Source organism: Halyomorpha halys, unplaced genomic scaffold, assembly GCF_000696795.3.
Source record: "Halyomorpha halys isolate HHAL.00 unplaced genomic scaffold, Hhal_1.1 Scaffold205.1, whole genome shotgun sequence".
NCBI classification, from domain to species: domain Eukaryota; kingdom Metazoa; phylum Arthropoda; class Insecta; order Hemiptera; family Pentatomidae; genus Halyomorpha; species Halyomorpha halys.
The window spans coordinates 1,475,899-1,487,681 of NW_027110335.1; the positions used below are offsets into that span (position 1 = coordinate 1,475,899).

General features: G+C 29.8%; 1 protein-coding gene across 1 annotated transcript in view; it reads left to right on the plus strand.

Moving 5' to 3' along the window:
- LOC106679453 (CUGBP Elav-like family member 4) overlaps positions 1–11,783 on the plus strand; it is a gene marked incomplete at its 3' end in the record, with an annotated part of 264,560 nt that overhangs the window by 50,131 nt on the left and 202,646 nt on the right. The window contains exon 2 of the mRNA XM_067048492.1: positions 24–72. Coding sequence (XP_066904593.1) covers positions 24–72 — 49 coding nt within the window. The remainder of the gene's footprint in view (positions 1–23; positions 73–11,783) is intronic.

An 11,783-nucleotide genomic window follows, 5' to 3' on the forward strand; every position in this document is an offset into this window, starting at 1 on the left:
TTATTTTTTTTCTACTTTTTTAGATGAACCGGCCCATCCAAGTGAAGCCAGCGGATAACGAAAACCGCGGTGGTAAGAATCATTTTTATATCTGTTGGAAATTGTCTTACATTTAAATTAGTAAATATTATATAGTATATGCATTGCTCTAAATTTATCAAAGGACTATGTCTGCTTTTTGTATATATAAGCTATAATTTATTAGTATGGTGAATATCAGATGTATGACATCATATTCGCCTATCTTTAATATAAAAAATTATGGTAACTAGCAGTTATATGTATCACAAAATGATGTATTGAAATTTTTAATTCTAAGCACTTGAAAAAAATGTTATGAGAATATGGAAATTCATTTATTAAGGTTGAACTATCTTTAAATATACATGTTAAGATAATAACTGATATTTAGTTTATTTCTATAAATTTGTATCATTTTCTATTATAAATTTATTTGAGACTAAATTTTTCTTTGAATTACTGGTTTACATTATATGCTAATCTACACACATATTAGAATAATTTATTTTTTTTAATTTAGAAAAAAAAATATGTACTTTATTTATAATTTAGCGTCTTATTTAAAATATATTTAATATAGTTCACATAAATCTTTGTACTATACCAAAAAATCATATATAGAGTGTACTACAAATATTTTGGGCTCGAAAACTATCTATAGTTTAAGAGAAACAAAAAAGTTCATATGGCCCCTAATGCTTAGGCTGTAATTTTTTTTTATCCGGGATATTTATATCCTGTCCAATTAAGATTAGTAACTGCTTAAAATGTCCAAAGGTTTTATGAATGTTAAACTTAACGTTTAAAACTTTTTAATATAACGTAATGGAATGCTCACTTTCTTTTTTGGCAGACACAAGCCACTACATTTATAGGAAATTCTGAAAAAACCACTGATAACAGCTAAAAACACAAAATATTATTTTTAACCCATACCGTTGAGAATTGGACTTTATTGTTCCTCTTAAGTCTCTCCTCCAACGATATGACTACTCATTCATAGGACACCCTGTATAAGTAAATATAACAGTTAAGTAAATGAAGTGAAAAATAACTTTATTCTATGACTAAAATTCCTGAAAAGAATAATAATTAAGTGGTTTTTGGGTTTTTATTTGTATTTTTTATTAAGATAAATAAAAAAAAATTAAGATAGATATGGTTTAAAAAATATTAGTTAAACCGTATAAGTAAGTAATTGTCAGATGTATAAAACTTTTGTATTGATGCCACAAGAGGAATAAATTTTCTCACTAATTAATTAAAAATGGTATTTATTTTCTTACGTATTCCATTCCTCTGTTCAGTCATACTTGGTAAATCGTGATGCGAAAAATGTTTGAATTATTTACAATTTTAAATCAAACATAAAAAATAAAAATAATTTCCTTAAGACAAAATTTTTCGCTTCAGTAATTGAAGGGCTCCAAAACTTACCTTAACTACAAAATTTACCAAAAGATTTTTTCCAACAATGAAGATAACAAGGAATCAATCCTTAATGAAGTCTCTTATTTGAAAAAAAAATTAAATATGTTGGTTATTTTTAAGTTAAGACGTTGTTTTTCTTACCCTCAAAAATTTTGAAAAATGTTAGAAGTTTTAAAGGGAGCTCTTCAAATGAATTTTCACCTGTTTAATTTTCTCTTGTTGAAAAAAACCATTAAAAATTAATAATAATTTAATTATTGTTATACGTCAAAACGTTCTTACATTAAATAAATAAAACATTTATCGCACTGTCGTGTTAAAAGTGGAAAGAATTAATTATAAGAAAGTTTTATGTCTTTAATTTATTTATTATTGATTTCGAAGTTTTCTTTAAACAGTAAATCATATAGATGATTATCGTTTTTATAGAATATATTTTATCACAATTATATGCAAATTTAAAAATAAAAATGTAAGTTTCGGTCCAATTCTCATCTCTCTATTATATAGAAATGTTTTAGTGATCACTGTGTGATATTTTATTTTACATATTAGATGGGATAATAGAACTGATGAAGATCAATATGTGATATTTGATCAACAATGTGTATAATTTGTGAAATGGGAGTTGGTCAGCTGTTAGGCTATGACGTTTACCAAGGGTACCGCAAATCAATGCCACTTTCACAAAACATTAAAAAGAAAAGACATTAAAATTAAAATAGCTAATAAAAATGTGAAATTTTTTAGCTTAAGAGGGGTGCTATAAAAAAAAAAAAAAAAAAAAAAGGTTTTGGAACTAGATTATACTCAATTTAACTTAACTGATTTGCGGCAACCCTGATATACGCTTGTAGCACCTCCTTTGGAAACCGCTGCTCGGTCAGTCCTTTGTCCTTCCTTTCTAGCAGAAAAGGACCACAAAGAAGGAATGACAGTCTGGTGGTTAGAGTGGGGGGTGGGAAACTTACTTATGTATTAAAATTATTTTTTAGCCTAAGAAGGGTGCAATAAAAGTTTGAGAACCGCTGGACTAGAGGTTAACATTTTCATTCATACATTTTTTCCAGATCTTTATTTATGATTTATTCATCAATCCGCCATACGTTTTCGATATTTCCATAATGAATGATTCTTTTATTCTTTTATTTTCTACCGTATTCGATTGCACTTAGTTGTGTTTATGATTTTATTAAGCGTTACTCCAACTGTTTTTTTTTTATTTACTTATTTCTCATTTCCAAATTTGTTATTATATTGTTTTTCCTTTCATTTCAGTTTCCATATTATTTAAACCTAACGCGTTCATTTTTCATGATCATATCATGCTTATACTTTTATTTATGTTTCCTTATAGTCCTAGTATATATAACAATTTGTTTTTTTTTTTACTTTTAATTTATGTCGAAACTTTGACTTCCAATAAATTCCTGTCCTACCTTTCTACTCTGAAAAATAATTAAAATTTACACTTTATTTTTTTATATCATTACATGCACAGAATTAGATAATAATTAATTATTAATTAAGTCTTGTTATTCTGGATTCTATTTATCAATATGTTGCCATTCCCTTCGTTTGTATTTGCCATATTGAATACAATGGCGCGAGCATTTAACGTTCTTGATCTTTATAGAGGAAATGAAGATGGAAAATGTTGACCCAGAGGAGTTGTACTCAGAACAGGGGATGCCCTGGATGCCGGAGGATTGTACGATGGGCGTGGGAGAAGGGGATATAAAAATTAATGGGGTTGGATTTAATAGTGTTAGGGGACGGTCGAGAGGAGGCTTCAATCAGAGAAGGGCTGACGTCACCAGTCCAGGGCGATTAGGGACGAGACATTGAGCATGGCCTCACCCGAGGAGAATAAATCGTTGGAGAGGCAGAGCAGATCTCACAAACACAGGGCGGGTAAACAAACACCAAGCTCCTACAAACACATTTCACGCTCTCTCTATTAGCCAGCCTTCCTCTCTTCTTGTTTCTTTGTGCTCTATCCTCTACAATTATTTGTCCAAAGGATAGTAGCCTTATCTATTTGTTCATGCCTCGAGGTGGAATAAAGCTCTCCTAACGGGAGGGAGAAACGTTTTCAGTTGCTTATATCTCAACATTTTAATATATTTTTTTATGAATTATTTTTTGGGCGTCAATTTTTATGTTTCTATTCCTTTTTTTTTTTTTAATTTATTAATGCCATTTTTTTATGTAGGAATCATTGGCCAATGATATGTAAATATGTCTAACAGAGTATTAAATCCATGACGACTCATATAACCGGAAGTTAAACCCATAATAGCCAAATTCATGAGTATGTTTTAGTCTTTAGGTCCTATTTTTTACATTAGATTATAATAAATTTAAAGTAACATAATTTTTTTTTACAATAGGTATTCATTCTAGCGATAAGAGTCATTGACAAAATTAGAATTTATATTCTATTATAATATTTGATTTTTTTTTTCAAATATAGTTGCTAAATTTATAGTTAAAAGATTCCCATAGACATTTTTGAAGTCTTTTTTAGTAATATTTCATCGATATACGAAAATCATACGGCTTTATTTACTTTATTTATTTATTTACTTGCTTTATGTTGTTGAAGCCAGTTGTAAACACCTGTACCAATGTTTAATACCTCTAATTAATAGTTTCGTACCGTTCTCTTCTTTCGAAAGGTCCATTATCACTTGACAGATAGAAAACAGCGAGAAAGTATGACTTGTTTAGACTCTAGAATTTAACCTAATATTAGTAGTAGTTCAATTGGAGGAATGAATGACAAAAATTGATGATTAAATACGATGAGGTTACAAGGTGAGAAAATTGACTGCAAAGGCGTCAATTGGCACTTAGTTGATATACCAACCAATTATCTAGCTAATCTGGTATTATGATAGTACTGTCAAGACAGAGAATAGCTTAGACGTATCAGTGACAGCTATCACTATAATTGTATCTTTGTCAATTACTGTAACCGTATATTCTGGGCTTATAGTTTATTCTCGGATAAATTATCAAATAACTGTATCTTTAACAATCTTATACAATTTTCTAATTTTTAATATTTTATTATTAATACTGTTAAAATAATCTTTAATTGTATAGGGTGCTTTATAAGAATTATTAATAAATATTTCTCGAAAACTTTTCTCTAAGGGTGAGCGGCATCATAGGCTGACCTTCATCTAGGTTACTAAGTCATCGATTTTTCCTACGACGAAGATACATCTTACAACGCTGGTCATTTTCCACATAGATATTCTGGAAATAAATTAGTTACTAGCCAATCATAAAACGAACGATGCGAGATCAACGATAAGTAAGGGTTCTTACAGACGCAATTTTCATAACCTACTTTGACTCGTACAAAAGTAACACTTAACGGTGTATGGTCTTCCAAAAACATAACTATCTGTCTATTTGTAGCTACCTACCACTAATTATTCTTTACTAAAAATTATATTTTATGCTCTTGTAGGAATTTTCTATAGGAAGGCCGAAAAGAGAACTTAGGAGAATAAACTTTACTCTAAATAAATATATATTCAAGTTACAGGGAGATGCTAGTAAATGTCTTCTCGTCAAATTTAATACAATTTTATACCACTCGAAAATCACTACTGTATTGGAATTGACTTCATTAATAAAGTAAAACAATCTGTTTTAATTAGTTCCTGAAAAGAATTGGTATTTTTTTAAATATATACAAATTTAATGATAAAATAAGTAAAACTGCCCTTTTATTTTATTATATGCAAGGCTTTGAGAGCCAAAGTGCTCGAATCCACAAAACCTTGAATTTCTGAATACTGAAATTTTTGGATAAAACAAAGAATTCTATGTTTATTTTTTTTTATCCCTTTGTTTACGCTTTTAATCAGTATTTTTGTTTTCTCTTTTGTCTCAAATAATAATGTGGTGTATAGAAGTCTGAATTGATGAATGTGTTTATACATAAAGAATAAATAAATATTGTCAGATATGAATTTTATTTATAGTATATTTGAACCTTATTTATTATAAATTATTGTTTTTTCTTAACAGTAAAATCACTAATGCTTTCATCATTTTCATCCCTAAAGATTTTGTTTTTTCTTTGAAATTTTAATCCTAAAAATAGAATTTTAAAATTATTCATTAAATGTCTGTGGTTTAAACTCGTGTCAAAGGTCTCTCAAAAACTTTTACATTAGCTTAAATTAAATCCGTTTTGCCGTATTAATAAGTAATAAGAAATGATTGCAAGATGATTATATACAGATTCGCTCTTCAAAAATTCTGGATAAATTTTCCAAAGAAATCGGGCTCAAAGAAAAGGTTTCCACGGAAATGTGTATTTCTAAGGGACAGTAAAGAGGGAAAAAATTGCTACCTCGTCCTGCAAATGGAAATGCGCCGCCGTAGGAAAAACAACAGTAGATCTGTCGCGGGAAATTTCGAAAAGAATGTAACTCAGCAGATCATGGATGAGGTCTGTTGCAAAAAATATCATGTGGAAAAAAGGAAGGAATGAAGGCTGGGGTAGCGTTGCCCATGACAGCTCATTAGTCAGCCAAAACCGGCTCCAGGGCAAAGGATGAAAAATAGCCTTCACAAACGATCTGAAAAAGGCTACAAGAGAATTGAACGGGGAGCCCTTCGGTTCTCTGTTTGTATCCCCCTTCCTCCACCGGCCTTGGTCACTCTCCCGATAATTAGTTAGTTAGGTATTGCTCTCTGTGTTAATTTTGTCAACCAATCCGTTTCTAGGGTCTCAAATTGGAATACAAGAAAAAAAAATTAGGCTATGAAAAATTGAAGTTGAAATGATATTCCAATAAATCGCTCAATAAATTAATTATAACAAAAAAAAAATAGTTTTCCTGCAGTTCTCGAACTAGATAGGCTTAGTATAGTCAGAGCATCTTATTAGGAGGCTATATCAAAAATCTTATAAATCATTATCCAAAATAACTTCAGGAAAGATAACAAGAAAAACTTTGGTAGGAATTTCCGCACATTAAATCTGGTATAAAATAATAAATATTAGACTTCATTGTTGTTTAGGCTCGCTTATAGGATGACTCACTGATATGATGATTTCATTAGAAATTGATAAGTCTAATATCAATGAGACATCAACAATCGTGCTATTTAAAAAAAAGGAAAAATGCCACTTATTCCCCACATGGGATGCCATTTAGAGCTGCAGTATGATATTCGTTACAGTTACATTCCCACCTCTTAATAATAATTAGCGGAATGCTATCGTTACAAATTCCAGGCAATAGTTAAAAATCGGAACTCCACAAGAAATAAAATTCTTAATGATCAAGTTAAAATTTTATTTATTTTAATTTGTATGATTTGTTTGTAATTAATACAGTATATCAGGAAAGTGGTGAGTTTCCCAATTATAAATTATATAGTAAAACGTTCTACAAGCTTCCTCTCTCAGAAGTCATAAACCCATAACAAGAATTGTTTGGATTCTAAATAATAATGTATATGTAAGGGAGTATTTAGGATGGTGTTTCTATAAAGTGGTCAGCTAGGTATTTTATGTTCAAAAAGTATTATTTAAATATTTTAAATAATTATAAACCTGTATCACTACTACCCGTGAAGAGTTTTAGTTTAGAGGCTTTTTGGTGAGGGATTTTAGGTCTCAAGAGTGAAGAGAGAACCCCCGACACAGGGTCGATCGACGTCTAATATAATCATACTATTCCTATTACATATGCAATTCTGCAGAATGGGGAATTTTCAGATGCAAAGTATTTTCTGAAGAGAAAATCCGGTACAGTCCGTGTATACAAATTTTCGCTAACCAATCTACCAATCCCCATCACGTACTCCTTGTTGAAGGCAATTTTTTTTTGGGGGGGAAGGGCATGCTTGCTCATATTTTTGCACCTTTATTATAAGTTATAAGACTTTCTTAATTGCACATAAGAGTGTTGAACTTCATTTCTTCCCAACAGTCTAGGTTTTGTTTAGATGTAATACTATCTGTGTAGCTTTCCTTGGCTAGCACTATATTCATATGTAATTAACAATTTAAATCAAAGTAATATGAATAATGAATTTAAAATTGAATTAAATGTTATGTTGTTTTTATTGTATAATTTATAAATTAGAAATATACAATAGGAAAGTCATCAATGACAAGAACGCATACTAACTTCATAGACAGTGAAAGTATCAACCAGCATAATCTATATCGTGAATTAAAATGCTCCGAATACTCTAGCCAATTAATAAGTTTCGTCAAAAATACATATATTTATGTATCAACTATCGTGGATTTTATTATTTATGATGATGGATGAGTAGTGTTTAGGTTTGTGGGCTGCTTCTTGTTTGGGGTTCTTCAGTTTTTTCTGATTGATTGCGATAAAAATTGACTATGTTATTCACCAGCAGTAAGATTGTTCGTGTAGTATTTCGATTTTCAAAGTCTGTTTCATATGGCAGATTTTTGACATTGTTTGACAAGGTGCTTGCCGTTTTAGAATTAGGTCTTAGTGTGCTCTTATAGTTATAGATACGTGTTTTAATATCGGTTTTCATTCATATATACGATTTATCTGAATTTTTGGTAGGTACAATTTTTTATAGATAATGTGTATGACAAAAATATCAAAAATACATAATATTGTAATTTAATTTTTTCGTAATGAGTGATATTGATTTGTTTTAAATTGTTAAGTACTGATGTACTAACTAGGCTAAGAATATCATATCTTAAAATGTCAATATTGTAACAAAAATTTGGCAAATATAATATTGGTATCTTCCAGGAATGCCAATATTTTACGTCACACCTCAATAGTTTTTTGAAAACCGGATATTTCTTTAACCCAAAGAGACCACAATAAAATTTTTAGAAAAAGTATTTCAATTTTTAAAATAGCAAAATTAACTGTCACAAATTTAACATCGAAGAGACAAGATATAAAAAAAAATCAATAAGTATTAAACAATAAAATAAAACATAAGGAGGCAAAAATAAATAAGAAATTAATGACGTTGATGACCAGGAATGATTTACCCCACTAAACAAAAACTAACAAACAAGTACAGATGAATATGGTGCCGAAATTAACGCCGAAAACCACAGCATGCATAAATAAAAATAAGAAATGAGACTGTCTGAGGTGGTAAACCTGAATTATATAAACCTTCTGTTATTGCTTTTCATATAGAGTCTGTAAATTTCCTTTATAAAAATATTTATAAAGAATATCACCAATATATAATTAAAATAAAGGACTGAGCTTATAGAAATAAACATAACAAAACACGGAGTTTTAATAATTATAATAATATGTAATTATTAAAAAGATGAGGGAAAAGAATGGGGGAGGCTGTAAAAAGGAAAAGTTGGAGATAAATTATTACCTAGCATAATCTTAACGCGCCAGAGGCTGGTATAATTTATTTAAAAGCCGGGCTAACATATAACCGAACAGAAACATCTCCATTTAATAAATTAAAAAAAGTAATATACATAAGAGGCTGAGGAGTGACGGGGAGTTATCGAGTGAACAAGAACCCTCCGTCAATATGGAACGGAGCGATAGATTGTCAGCCATTCCTTCAACTGCCCTCCTTTACAATTCAAAACTGTCTCCGCCCAATCTCTCGTCGCATCGCTTAAATTTTCCTCCTTCCTCAGATTAGAGTGAAAGGGGTACTTCCATCATTGACCGCCAATCTCTGCGATATTAAACTTTGTCGGTAGTGCTCCTCCCTCGGTGTATATACACAATATAAACAAAGTATAAACATAAAGTAAAAAAGTATTAACTGGCGTATCAATTGTTCGTACGGGGCTACTAGAGCAAAAGTTTCCTAACCCACAACATGTTACAGATAGGGAGTTTATTATCATTCAAAGCAATTTTGAGATTCATAGCAATATCTGCTGTTATAATCTGAACTGAAACAGAAGAAATAAAGGGTCCCTTTTGGCTTCACTTTTCCTAACATCTTACCCTATTCATTATACTACTCACTACAAGACTTAAGATCTCGACGGAATTTCATTTTAGACTAAGAACAGAGTAATTTGGTTATTATGCTAAGTGCTTCGGGAATTCATGAAATGTACATGGAACAAGGTTTGCAAAGATATTAAACATAAATAGAATACTGTGTATGAACAAGAAAAAAACAACAAAATCAATTTAGGAGTATACGAGATTTTACGGATTGGTCCACTTTTGCTCTCTCAGCCTAATATATCTTTACAAACACCAAAATATTTTGAACTGTCAGTAATATGAAGAAATTCAGAACAAGGAAAGTTCCTCAAAATTAATATAAATATCAGCCAATTGTATGCAATTCGCAGATGATGGCCAATTTACATTTAATTTATATACTTTTGTCTTGATCTTTAATATAGTTTTCTGTACATGCGCTTTTTATTAACGCTCAGATGTAATTGGAAAGGAGTCGAAACTAAAAGTGCTTTTCGAGATAAATTAAAAAAAAAATTAAATGTTGTGTTTAATTGCTCGAGAAATTGCTCAGAAAAAGAAAGTTATACGTAATGCAAATTGCGAATTTAAGTTATGGAAGTTCCAAATTTTTCAGTCAGAATCTCTGCCTGAGCAATCCCCGATGAAGATCTGAAATTGAGGTCGAAACGTCGGCACATATAAATAAGTTTTTGTTTACTTGTGTTTATTTCCTAACCGTACCACTGGCCATCTTCTCTTTAAACTTTTTATTTAGATTTAAAAAAGTTTTACACTTATGAAGAATTAAAAAAGAATTAATACAAGCATATATCGAAATCAAATACTTTTTTAAAAAAAAAAAAGTTTTAACTCTACTACAGTTATTTTTTCTATCACAAAATATATTTATTTGTTATTTATTATATTTTTTTTTCCTGAAGAAATATTTTTACACTAGACTTTTAATTAGTTACATTTTATTAGCTCCATTTTATTAACTTTGTATATTTGAAACTTGAACCAATTGTTATTATATTTTTTTATTGTTAGCTATTTTTTTGTACAATATGATTTTTCTAATTTTCATTTTTAAAAATTTTTTTTTCATTTCTCGAGCCTCACATTTTGATTGATATTTTCCTTACTACGTAACCAGTCCTGCTTGTATATCTCTAGGCTAAAAAAGAAGAGAATAAATATATTTGAAAAATCAATATTAGAGTGACAAAATTTTGTAGGTTCTATCAATTTTTACTCTCATAATCTTATGTATCTTTACAAACACAGAAATTGTCTAAAATATCAAGTAACATAAAGAAATTTCCTCAAAATCAATAATAATATTGATTATAATCATATAATTATGATTGGTTCTTAGGTTATGGACAATTTATATTGTATGGACAGAATAATGTTTAGTTTTTTATATCTTAGTTGTTATATTATTTAGTATAGTTAGATGTTTTATTATATTTTTCATTTCTTTTTTAGTTTTTTTTTTTTTTATCTTATACCTCACATTTTGTGTCTTATTACTAGACCAAGCCCTCTGCATGTCTCTAAGCTATAACAGTGGTTAGTAAATATATATTAAAAAAGTATATATAATGAAAAAAACAAATTCAATTGAAATTGAAAATGAATAGTACAATATAATGGAGTGGATCAAGTGACTCCCAGGTCCCATCCTTCTAGGTAAGTTCTCCCGTCCTCCTGATGTTGAATTTTTTTTGTGTGTCTGTAGGACAGGTAATTATAACGACAGATGTGCCTTTTTAATATGAAAAACCGAGCTATTGGAGGGTGTTGTAATGGGTGGCTAGACACGACTCACGTGCACCATCAGATAAGCCCTGTTTGCTACCACCTTCTAGCTCAGTTTCTGTCCGCGCCATTCTCCACATTTACCTTAAATAAACTTGATATTGCGTGATTCCTTCCTTCCACGAGCTCTAAATTATGTATAAATTACACAATTAAACGATAAGTTTTCTTTTTCTCTCGTTTAACACTGCCCGTCTAATTACCATTCCTTAGACGCCCTTGTTTATGTTTCGTCCTTTTTCTGAAGTTGTACTAGAGGGGAAAGTTTTGATCGGCTCCGGATGGAAATATGTAAATCAATCCAGTTTTTCTCAGTAGCACGGTTTCTTTGATACTCGACAAACTAATTTCATGAATATATCTCTGGCATCCCTCACAAAGTGATTCAGATGTATTGTTCTACTTAGGAGTGAATAATGAATATAGAAATTTCATCAATATTTGTTCTATTCATATCATGTAAGTCATATAAAATCCTTATAAATACCTATTTTTTCTAACTAATTTTTGTATTGCCATAAGAAAATGTTTAGCAGATTTTATTCGTATATA